At 45.0% G+C, this 12,216-nt stretch overlaps 1 protein-coding gene across 3 annotated transcripts; it reads left to right on the top strand.

Annotated features, from left to right (window-relative positions):
- The first annotated feature begins 1,898 nt into the window (after nt 1-1,898).
- On the top strand, nt 1,899-11,919 carry ap3m2 (adaptor related protein complex 3 subunit mu 2). 3 transcript variants are annotated; one of them, XM_021324389.2, is made up of 9 exons: nt 1,899-2,006; nt 3,126-3,509; nt 3,593-3,764; nt 5,211-5,348; nt 5,422-5,507; nt 5,625-5,758; nt 7,420-7,627; nt 7,778-7,922; nt 10,768-11,919. In XM_021324389.2, the coding sequence occupies exons 2-9, from the start codon at nt 3,237-3,239 to the stop codon at nt 10,866-10,868; spliced, it is 1,257 nt and encodes a 418-aa protein (XP_021180064.1). In that variant the 5' UTR covers nt 1,899-2,006; nt 3,126-3,236; the 3' UTR covers nt 10,869-11,919. The 3 variants fall into 3 exon arrangements, with proteins under 3 accessions (XP_021180064.1, XP_012733139.1, XP_012733065.1); XM_012877685.3 differs by having other exon boundaries at nt 1,900-2,006; nt 3,218-3,509; XM_012877611.3 differs by having other exon boundaries at nt 1,910-2,006; nt 3,221-3,509.
- Nucleotides 11,920-12,216: the final 297 nt, after the last annotated feature.

Raw genomic sequence — 12,216 nt, forward strand, 5'->3', positions numbered from 1 at the left:
GTTTGTAAAAGCCAAGTGGTACTGTATATCAGCTCTTGACAGCTGTTAAGCGCGGCAGAGACGATTCTTGGCTGGTTTCGGAGCCGCTAGACCTGGACACCTTCCAGTCGTGGAGTGGACCACGTACTACACTAAAACTGTCAAGTGTGAGGCCATCTAAATAAGGGCATTTCAATATTACAGTGATCTAAAACGTAGCATCTACAACAGAATGAGTGATGTCAAGAGAGGTCAATGGCCTAGTTAAAGTCCAGACCAGTTCGGTTGAAATGAAGTTGCAGGACCTTTAACTGTGCATAAATGAATGCTTTCAAATCTCAAAGAACCGAAGCCATTTTAAGGAAGAGAGGCCTGAAATGACTCTACGCTGTTTGAGACTAATAAAGTCGTTAAAAAGGAATCCTTCTGAATTATCGCTCTAAAGATGGCCGGTTCTACAAGCTAATCATGGGATGCACTTAATTTTTACCATGTACTCGCAAATGTTCAATTTAAAAAAAATGGAATGATAAATTATCATCACTAAGGCAGAAAATATAGATGATTAGATTCAACTTTATTATTATAACAGAGTTTACATGTACTATGAATATATGACAGAACCTTGGGAGAACTGTGAAAAATAAACAACTTTATGTGCAGGGTGGTGGATGTCGGAAGTATTAAAGCCAATACATTCTGTTTAATACATATTTGTGAGAAGAGAAAGCATAGAGATTTAATTTTCAGACACCCTATTATTTTGGTGCCAGAGGGCATTAAGGCATCAAAAAATAATTTCCCCTAAATTTAAGTCAATAATGTCATTATTTTGAAGTTATACAGAGCTAAAGGTGGCTCTGCTGGTGTTGTGTTTTATCAGTAGTCAGACTTGAATCTGGAATGCTTGATCGCTTACTGAATGCTGGCTCTATTAATTAATCAGTCAGAGGGATATTTGATCTCAGGCCTCACCAATTTCACAGTAACTGAGCTGCTTTGGCAAACTATTGCCACTAGATGTCCCCTGTAGGGTGCATGTAAAGTCTTCAACCACATCCAGACCTGCAGGAGCTCATGATTTATGTAGAACCTTTGACCCCATGCTGAAAGCCTATAATCTAACTGATGCAAAGTCCCAGCATCCAACATGAACTGTTGCGAACATCAGGAGCGATGGGCACAAAATGAACCGTGGAGGTGTGATATACGTTTCTACCACCTTTGCACATTTAGAGCCTGGCTGAGGTAAAGTTCTTTTAAAACATGTTGGAGTTGGTGGCTGATTCATGACAACATATGAAAAGGTTCCAGATGCGTGAATGTATTAGATTAAAGTACTTCTGGTCATCCTGAAGGACTTTGCTGTAACCGTTCCACGCCTTTTCATTCTGTTACATTCATAAACTATTTATAACAAAATCATCTATTTGTTTGCTTAGGATCTGATGAATAATACGTCCATTGTATTGACAAATGAGGATTTTACTTTGATTGAATTGATTTTAATGTGACTCTTCACTTGAATATTCTAAAATATGTATCTCAGCAATATAAAGCCGTCCATGCGATTATCTTTATGGCCGGCCAGGCAACAGGAGACCGGACCTGTGATGGAGACCCTCCAGCGGCTTGCTCTGCTGCACAGCCTCCTCGAAGACGGCTCGCGCGTGTTTGAATGGAGAGCAGCAAGTCCACAAGATGAAATCTGATCCTGGAAACAAAATGTCAGACCGAGCCACGTTTTAAACCAATCCGCTCACAATTCTTCTAATGTTTACCGACATGGGCCAATCAGTAGCGCGCCTCTCTCTACTCGCTTCCGTGTTGTTGGCCTACCGGCGCGCTGAGTGGGCCGGCCTTTAGGCTCTCTCTGGCCTGTGATTGGCTGGCTCACCACCTCCGTGCTGCTGAGCGGCTTCAGTATGTTCCGCTCCGCCTAACGGGAAGCGCCGTCGGCTGTTTAATCCTTCATTGGGAGAAAAAGGCGAAGGGCTACTCGGGAAGGGCAGAAAAATATCGCTTCGGTAAGTCAGTGGCAGCTTTTGAGTGCCTCGGCTGGTAATTTACGCATTTTTTTTTATTTTGAAGTTAAGCTCGTTATTTGGTGACGAGGCTTCTCCTCTGTCATGAGACCGAGGCAGGAGGAGGGACGGATGGAGCATCCTGATGTTTGCGGAGCGAGGCCTTCATTTTGTTGTTACAGACGCAGCTCGCCGCAGACTGCCCCGGTAAACGTGAATCGCAGCTGTTGTCGCCGAGTTGAGGCAGACCCGAGCCGAACGCCATAGCTTTTTTTTTTGCGGCGTGTTTAATGATTCATCCGGCCGGTGTCGCGTTCCCCAGCTAGGAGCGTGTCTGTCATGTGAGGAGAGGAGGGCTTCTCTCCTCCGGATTTCAAAAGGATCTCCTCCTTATGTTCCATCGAAAAGTCCGTTTTAGTTTGGGAAAAAAAGCTGCAGTTAAAAAAAAAAAAGTTCCTGCTGTCTTTATCTGGGGCACTCAGGGTTTGCTTCGTCAGTGTTTAAAGCTGCAGGCCAGATTTATCGGGAAAGAATGGTTAAAAAAAAAAAAAAAAAACTTCAGTGCGTCATTACCCATAGAGCACGTCATGGTGCTCTTCTGTTTGACCTTTTTATAGTTTTTCTGTATGTTCATTTAATTCAATTAAGATAAACTGGACCCAGCCAAGCAAGTTCAAAGGCGCAGGCCTCTGGTGACGTCACACATGGCAGCTGATCAGACTTCTTCTCCATATGCTGATTGGGTTCTTTTCCCCCCCTATGTTTTTATTGTTTTTAAATTTCTCCTTCTCCAGTGTTTACCTATATTTTGTCCGGCTGCAGCCAATTATACGAGGTCTTCTGATACGTGCCTTTTTTGGAAGAGATAAAACGCATGGAAGCCGTTTGGCGAGATGACTGGAATGCTTTTAAAAGCTCACCCGGGGACTTGGGGTCTTTGATCATGTTCCGTTTATTGCGCAGTCTTCCTTAATAGCTGCTGTTTTCTTACTTTTTCAGAGGAACGCTATGTTTAATGTGCTTTTGCATCTGAGAAATTCCATCACACGTGTTTTCACAATCAGGTTGTTAATTGAAGTGGTTGATTGGTCCCATGATCTTCGAGTGTTTTGTTTCCCGCAGAACTGCCGCATCACCCGCTGCTTCCGCACAAAGTCTGGCAGACTTATAGCAAGCTTCGTCTGAAAGAATCCGTTCATTTCCCCCCTTCCCAGCAGCCTCTCTCCGGCCAAGATGATCCACAGTCTGTTCCTGATCAACGCCTCCGGGGACATCTTCCTGGAGAAGCACTGGAAAAGCGTGGTCAGCCGCTCCGTGTGCGACTACTTCTTCGAGGCCCAGGAGCGCGCCACAGAGCCGGAGAACGTGCCGCCGGTGATCCCCACGCCGCACCACTACCTGATCAGCGTGCTCCGGCACCGCATCTACTTCGTGGCCGTCATCCAGAGCGAGGTGCCGCCTCTCTTTGTCATCGAGTTCCTGCACCGAGTGGTCGACACGTTCCAGGTGAGAGGCGTTTTCCGTTTCAGACCCCTCAACCCACGCCTGCCGCCGCGTGCACACACCTGTATTGCTCTCCCCGTCTCCAGGATTACTTTGGCGTGTGCACCGAGGCGGCCATTAAGGACAATGTGGTGGTGGTGTATGAGCTGCTGGAGGAGATGCTGGACAACGGCTTTCCCCTGGCCACGGAGTCCAACATCCTCAAAGAGCTTATCAAGCCTCCCACCATCCTCCGCACAATGGTCAACACCATCACAGGTCCTCCAACCATTCCTAACGCATTTTACAGTGACGGCATGTTGGAAAAGATGTTTCATGTTTGTCGGTTCAGTCCTGGGATAAAACCAAGGACAGCCTTGCTGCTTCCATGGGCCACAAAGAGGAAAGGTTGTTGAATATAGTAGAGTAATTGATCGTAAACAAGAAATAAAAAAAACTTTAAATTTATCAATCTGCATTCATGATGGTACAATTCATAAATATGTGGGTTCTTCTGTAGCACTATGCTGTGGAGAGATGAGAGGTTAGTAGAGACTTCCAAACACCAGCTTGCACCAGCTGCTGATGGTTTGGGCGCCACAGGAATCGTAGTTATCGAGTCAACCATCACCTTCCCTGCATACCAGCCAGTGGTGTCAAAAGTACACACATTTGTTACTTAAGTAGAAGTATAGATACTGCAGTTTAAAAACACTCTGGTAAAAGTTGAAGTATCAACTTGACCTCTTTACTCAAGTAAAAGTGAAAAAGTATGCGCTCCAAAAACTACTTAAAGTATAAAAGTATAAAGTAACCTTTAAAAAAAGGCCACTATATGAATTGAAAGCTTAATTTAAACACTGATTAGTTCTACATGTGGCCCAAGACACAACATAATCATTAACCCATTAGTCAAAGACAAAGTCACTCAAGGAGCATGTTCTCTCTCAAACTTTATTGGAATTCAATTCCAAACAGAGGTAGTATTCAAGCCTGCAGAACTGCCAGAACATAAATGTGTGAGTTCCATCAAATACCTAAGGTAAACTATACCCTTTGAGAGGGGGGGGAGAGAGAGAGAGACTGAGACTAATGGAATAAAGTATAGTTACCTAAATAGTGTACTTAAGTACAGTAACGAAGTATTTGTACTTCGTTACTTGACACCTCTGATACCAGCTGGGTCACGCAGCAGGACTACGTTCCCAAACACAGCAGCAAACCTCCGGCTTGAATGGCTGAAACAGAAAAGAATCAAGGTGTTGGGGGGTGGCCTAGTCAAAGCCCAGACGTCAAACCTAATTAAGGGGGCTAGGTAGAAATGAGGGGCTCCAAACCTCGGTGAACTGGAGGAATGTTGCAAGGAGTCGGGGGCTGAGATGAGACTGATATTCAAATATGGGGTGTACTTAGTTTTTCCCAGGACTGTATTGTCAGTTGTGGACTATGCCAACCTCAGGCTAAGTTGAACCCTTGTAGAGAACAAGAACTGCAGTATTTAGAGTATGTCATCCAGCAGGAGCAGATTATTTCAGCAGCTATGTCTTTAAACATCAGAAAAGCCCAGTGAGCGCCCAGTACCTGGCTCTAGGCAAAGACATGTTGGTTTGTAATGCCACTAAGTGCCATTGTTGAATCTACGCTGTACCAGATTTCTAACCTGGTCACTCGTGTTGCCCCTCGGGGTCATGCTCATTGTTGCTTTTAACCAACCCTGGTATCCAGGCAGCACCAACGTGGGAGAACAGCTCCCCACCGGGCAGCTGTCGGTGGTGCCGTGGCGACGCACCGGGGTCAAATACACCAACAACGAAGCCTATTTCGACGTGGTGGAGGAGATCGACGCCATCATCGATAAATCAGGTACTCCTCTGAAGAGTCTGCGGGTTTAGGCCCCCCTCGCGTTCAGAGTCACTCAGGATGCGTCTGTCCACAGGTTCCACCATCACCGCCGAGATCCAGGGAGTTATCGACGCGTGCGTGAAACTGACGGGCATGCCCGACCTCACGCTCTCATTTATGGTGGGTTTTGTCTTTTTTTATTCTGTTAAAAACAGCTTTAATTTTCTGCGGGTGGAAATGGCGAGTGAAAGGTTTCTTGACTCCCTCTGAAACATTGCCGATCTCTCCTCCCCTCAGAATCCACGGCTCCTGGATGACGTCAGTTTCCACCCGTGTGTGCGGTTCAAGCGCTGGGAGGCTGAGCGCATCCTCTCCTTCATCCCACCCGATGGGAACTTTCGCCTGCTCTCCTACCACGTCAGCTCCCAGAAGTTAGTCTTCCTTTTGGCACGGGAGAGACGCCATTCAGAGCGGCATGCGGCGAAAAGGCCTCGAACTCTTTCACGTTTTATCACGTGACAACCTCAAATTTAAACGCGTTCTCGAGGGATTTTATGTGACGGAGCAACACGAAGTACAGAATGAAAAGGATGTGTGGATTATTATTTTTTTTAACAGGTGTTAGATGAATTTTTACCCAACACCACTTTAGTCAATACTCTAAAAAATCAAATAAAATCACCTTTTACTGCGGTTTCAGCTGCAGGTCTGTTAGCACCTTGTAACTAACAGCTTTGTAGATCTGGGGCCTGATGCATAAAAGAATCTGCTGCTTTCATACCAAAAGTTGCCGGTACCGAGACATTCTGATACCTGCGGCGCACGAGTAAATTTAAATATACAGGACCGAGCATAGACGTGTTTCTGCACTCATCTGCTTTATACGTCCTGATTTTGGGGAATTTCAGCCCAGCCACAAACATCAACAACAACAAGCAACATCATGCTTTTCTTTGTTTTAAAACTTAATAATAGAAAAAGGTGGTTCTTTAAAAATGGCCAAAAGTGTCCTGTGTAAGTTAGTTATGAAACATAGCTCTAAACATATTGCAATTAACCGGATCGAGGGCCAAAGCTGGTTCTTTGGATCGTAAAGGCTGGTGACCCCTGGTTGAGGTGCACGGCCGTCTGGGTGGGCTTGTTTTATCACCCAACCCTGCGTCAGAGTTCCCCGTAGCTTCGTCCCCGGAACCGTCCGCTGACCTATTTGCGCTTCATGATGTCATTTCCTTGCGAATCTTCTCTAACAGCCAGATTTATAGACAAGTTTCACATGCATTTCCGGTTTACTTCCGCAATTTAGCTAATTCTGCTACTCATTTCACTCATTTGGTGAAATTACTCATTTGGTGGGTAAGTTCATCGTTTATTTACAATGGATGGCGATGGCTCTAAAACAGGTGCATTCTCATAAAAGATGGTTTATAAAACATCCACCCTGCTCCAATATTGAACTGGGAGGATAATATGACGAAATGGGCTGATGTTACGAGGAAAAATGTTTTCGTACTTGAGATTTGCTGAAATTTACGGACATCCCTGCTGCTTATTGAGCATGTGAGCGTCTGTGTAATAGAACAACGTTTATAAGCGGCCAACAGCCGCTTATAAACGTCTGGGCTAAAAAAAAAAAAATTCTGGTGGATTTTGTGAGTTGCGGTTTTTGGTCTCAGTTTTTAATGTGCAGCCGCTTATTTGGCCTTGTTTTTTTTTCTCTAACAGAACCATTCTCCTGTCTATGGCGCTGTTTTGGTGCATTTTACAGACAGCGAGAGCCGGTTAATGTCTGTCCCCATACATAGCCGGTTAATTCTAACACTTGTTATGCATTTTTGTTTAGGGGTTTCAAAAATCCAAACCATCATTTTTCTTTCACTTTAAGTATGCACTTTGTTTTGATCGATCATAAAACCCCAGTAGAGCGCTATTAAGCCGCCAACCTTAGAAATCTATTGATCTATTTGGTTTTGCTCAGTTTTCGCCACCAGGTCTCGCCTCTGTGCGCTCTGAATGTCTTTTGTTCTCAGTTTTAGAACTGCGATTCTACCCGTTTTGATGTAATTCACGTCTCGGCCTCCCTTTTCCCCCGCAGCCTGGTGGCCATCCCTGTTTACGTCAAACACAACATTACCTTTCGGGAGGGGAGCTCCCAGGGTCGGTTTGACCTGACTCTGGGGCCCAAACAGACCATGGGGAAAGCTGTGGAGTCAGTCCTAGTCAGCAGCCAGCTGCCACGGGGCGTCCTCAACGCCAACCTCAACCCCTCCCAGGGAACATACACCTTTGACCCGGTCACCAAGGTACTGAGAAAACTGGCTGTTTTTCTCACTGTTAACTCCATACTAAGATAATGTTGTATATAAAGGGCAACTACAGTTACTTTTTTGGAACTTTTTTGTTGTGACAGCCTCCTTATATCTTTTTTTATCCCCTGTTTTTGTGCATGGAAGTTGTTGACGTGGGATGTTGGGAAGATCAACCCACAGAAGCTTCCCAGCCTTAAAGGCACCATGAACCTGCAAGCTGGAGCCTCCAAACCCGATGAGAACCCCACCATTAATATCCAGTTCAAGATCCAGCAAATGGCCATCTCAGGTACACCCAGACGCAGCGTTGGCTCACGTGTGCATACACTCAGACTCCCTGCACCGCTGGGAGCGACGCCACACACGCACACTGAGGCTAACAAGTATTTAACAAGTTACATGGCTTACTGAAAGAATCAAATCACAGCAATCGTTTCGTTTAGATTACTGAGTTTAGATATAAGCGATTTAGCCCGAGAGACAACAGAGCTCAAATGTTATTGCCATTAAATGATTTACATTTTGTGCAATAAGACAGATCCATGGATTTATCGAAGCTTTCTCTCATTTCACATTGAAAGCTGTTAAGTTTTGTCTCTGAAGTGTCCGTCCATCCGTCCCATGCAGTACAGGGCAGCGGCTGTCTGCCTTTCCCTGCTGCCCACCCATCTTTCTGTGTAATGCACCCGGGGGGAGCAGCGGGTGCTTTCACAGAGTTGTCCCGCAGAAAGGAGCTCAAACTCGGTAAAGCCTCACGCTCCCTCTGCCGACAGACATGCCTGCAGCTGCTAGTAAGCATGTGATTAAAGCTGTAAGGGAGGAGGCGTCTTCATCTTTTCCAGGCCTTTACAGGCCGGTGCAATCGTTAAAATGGGCGAAAGTAATCGGTGCGGGGCGAAGCTGAGTGGGGTGCCAGCTCACTGCCGTCAGGGTGTTAATGTGTGAATGACTGTAGTGCAAAGCCCTTTGGGGTGGTCGGACTTCACAGGGCGCTATACAAGTACAACCGTTTATTTACTGCTGTAGTCCTCAGGCATGCGCTCATAAAATAAGAAACACAGAATCATAGCTTCTGCTGGTCACTGTGAAGGACTCCGACTGCAGCTGGTAACGCCAGCGGAGCAGCAGCGCTCCAGAAACAAACAGCAGGTGTAGCGCTAACAAAAACAAAACCAAATGGGTTGAAAAACGGCACTTACCATCTCAGATAAGCAGGTCCCAAAAACGCATTCTGCAGGAGTAACAAAGACGCACACGTCCACCTGCCCAGCTATGAAGGCGCCTGCCCCTCCCATCAGCCAGTGGCGCGCTCCGATCAGCACCTGGCGCTCACAGAGTGGGACCGTGGAACTCCACCTCAGCAGAATTGCAAAAATCAGCTTGGATTTTATTTTCTGCTCTGTATAGATTTGCTGTGTGTGATGAATCCAGATGAGGTGCGCGACTTCCAACTTCTCACTAGGTTCTTCTTCTTCCTTCAGGAGCATACGTTGTCTCCAGTCACATTCAAGCAGTTCCCACTACTCTGCTTTCTCAGCGGACAGCATCTGATTCTTTTGATTTGTTTAGAAAATGTTACTTTGTGTCCACTAGGGGGTGCCAGATGCTCTAAATACAACCACTGGACATGTAATGCAGATGTTCCAGCTGCATGGGTAGAAGGGGATTTATATATGACACCCTCCTTGGTAAAGATGTATAAAAAGCTTTAAAGTGAGCTCACCTTTTATTTTAACAACACAAACTCATATTTACAGGTTTAGAAAATATTTTCCTCTATGAATCTAATATTTTAGAGCTCATTAATGGTTTCCAGGGCCAGAGAGAGAGGCCTAGGGCATGACTGGTCCTTCACCTACTTGACCCTGTGGCCGTGAGGTTTTTTTTTTTTTTACATATTTGTCTTTAGTATCGTTCCAAACTCACTAGGATATTCTTGTTGCTAAAAAAAAGCTAAAAGTTTGAGTTAAAGTCCCAGTGGAGGTTAGCAAACTGAACCTGTTTACATTTGTGATGGTCGTACAGAAAAGGCTTTGACCTTGCATCGCTGTCAAAACGTTGGCTGGCATGTTGCTGAAGTCTGACCCTTCATTCACACACACTCCGCCATCCATGCGTTTTTCTCTCCGTCGCAAATAGAAGCCGTTCTAGTCGATTCACTAGTTCCCACCGGCTCCGTGGCGCTGCGGCATGACGGACAGCCCTCCCCACGGCGACCATCAGAGGTACGAATCGAGTCTCTTTTTGACGGATGACGGAGCACAAAGCGTACATTTCTAAAGACCAGGCGAGCCAGACGGGTAGAGTAAAGCGGATCCAGAACATTTCAAAATAAGAGGGGAGGGAAGTATAATCGGATCTTACGTTCAGCCGGCGTGGACTGCCGCACGGCACCTCCTGCAATGGCTGTTGGAGCGGACACAGAACGCAGCCGGTGTGAAGCCAGCCTCATGGTTGTTCTGGACACTTGGTGACCCCCAAGGTGCCGCTTTTTGCACCCAACCGTTTTTTTATTTTTATTTTATTTTTGGTCCGTCATCATCATGCTTCCTGGATGTTTGTGACGAGATAAAGTTTGGGTTGTCATCCATCGTTGTCATAGTTCCGGTTGTTTTACGTGTTAGTATTGCTCTGACTTGTAGCCATTTCTTGGCTTTTGACAAATAACACGCATTTGCCATCCTTATTTTTGCTTTGATATCCTACTTTAAAGAGTGGTTAAGGGAAATTAGCCTGTCATCTCATATTTACACCCCAGGCACACAGGAAGTCAGACAGATATTCAACTTAATAGGATTAAGTAAAATAAAGAATGATTTTAGTTCTTTAATCTGGTTTATTACAGGGTTCCAATAATGTAGCACCAGAGATTTTTGTTAAAAATATAATTTCATCGTGTTTTCAGCATCGTACCCACCCTACCCAACCCAGCCACTGGTTAAATGTGCTCCGATTGTAGGTTGGAGTTCTCAGTGTAAGATTTAATCCATTTGTTTTAATGCTTTAAAGACATCTTTAGCAGGGAGGTTAATAGTTTTGGGCGGCGCTGTGAAGACAACACTAGGAAGTGAATGTCCAAGTGAGTGACATACCTGAGCGCTCTGGCCTTTAACCGTGTTTGTGTCTCTGAACAGGACTGAAGGTAAACCGGCTGGACATGTACGGTGAGAAGTATAAACCTTTCAAAGGCATCAAGTACATGACCAAGGCTGGCAAGTTCCAAGTCCGGACATAAAGACTGCTGCTCTGTGACCGCTGGACCAAACCACCACGAGACCATCGAAGAGGGGGGGGAGCTGGGAGAGTCCCTGAGTTTATGCATCTACCTACTGAGCTTCACCCAAACAAACTGGGGGCTCCTTGTAGCAGTAAGGAGGAGGACCCTTCCACACGGAATGGAAACCTGTTTTCTGCTGCTTTGGAACTGTTACAGAAAAAGCTCCTTCAGCCACCATGTCTCCAAAGCCTCCTCACTGCTAATGACGTGTTTCTTATCCTTCTGCTGTTTTGTTGGTCCTTCTTTTGTTCTTTTCCTCAATCACTGTAAGTTGTTGCTTTTTTGTGTTTTTTTTTTTTTGATTTTGTTTCTCTTGAACACTGGAGTATTCCATCATATGAGAACGCTACAACTGGTCCGTCCTCATTCACGCACATTTACCTCTGCCGGTACCAACGTTTCCTTGTGGTGTAAATGGGTGGGAGCAGAAGCGTGATTGGAGCTGTTTGATTGGTTATCGCTGCTGAGGTGTCAGAGAAAACCCAACATTCACGATCGCCTCTTTTATTATGTTTACATATTATTTCTCAGACAGGAACGTCAACGCTCATGTCCCAATGTTGAGTGTTTCACTCTCCTGAACCTATGTGAACCAAACAGATGGATTGGTTCCTGGGGTTTCATTTTACAATATAATGTTGAAGAAAGCTGATTGGCTCTGAAAATGACATATTTTCATATTTCTTACTGCCAGAAAAATTGCATAATGTAATGTGCGTGTTTCTTAATGTCACCACACCAGCTGAGCTTTTAGACTTATTTGCATATGGAGGGGAGTGACTGATCCATGCCTCTGCCTCCTTTGCTCTGCTCCCTTCAAGCTGGCATACAGATCGTTGCTTTCTACAAACACGGCAGTTAACTGATCAAAATAAAATCTATTTCTGTAATACGATGAGTACCTCCAAGGAAATGTTGATGGCTTCCATTTTCTGTTTACAGCATTCTTTTTTTTTTTTTTGGTTTAAAATACAGCCTCCAGTGGAGTGTGTTGATGGTGGAATAAAAATAAATAAAAAATGTCCTGTTATAGCTGAGCGATAACATTGTTTTATTTGGATGTCTTTGAGTTTTTCAGCAGATTGCTTGGTTACACTGTGAGGAGTTTCCCTACAATTGCTGGTAGAAGCATAATTTAGTAGGTAGATCCACCTATGGGAACATGCCTTAGCAACTCTAAGAAGAGGCGGGGAATTTCATCACGAGATTAGGTCTCCCCACCTGTCTGAGAAACGGTAGAACTGTATATTAATGTTATCAGTGGATGCAAAACAGTCTTTTTTTTTTTCTTTTTCTTTTTTTTTTT

Source organism: Fundulus heteroclitus, chromosome 12 (assembly GCF_011125445.2).
Source record: "Fundulus heteroclitus isolate FHET01 chromosome 12, MU-UCD_Fhet_4.1, whole genome shotgun sequence".
Lineage (NCBI taxonomy): Eukaryota > Metazoa > Chordata > Actinopteri > Cyprinodontiformes > Fundulidae > Fundulus > Fundulus heteroclitus.

What these genes read in the sequence shown, in the direction of transcription:
- ap3m2 (XM_021324389.2), top strand. Translation starts at nt 3,237, where the DNA reads ATGATCCACAGTCTGTTCCTGATCAACGCCTCCGGGGACATCTTCCTG. An exon ending in GAGTGGTCGACACGTTCCAG is followed by an intron (nt 3,510 to 3,592) that starts GTGAGAGGCGTT and finishes CCCCGTCTCCAG; the next exon opens with GATTACTTTGGCGTGTGCAC. An exon ending in CCTTTGACCCGGTCACCAAG is followed by an intron (nt 7,628 to 7,777) that starts GTACTGAGAAAA and finishes TGTGCATGGAAG; the next exon opens with TTGTTGACGTGGGATGTTGG.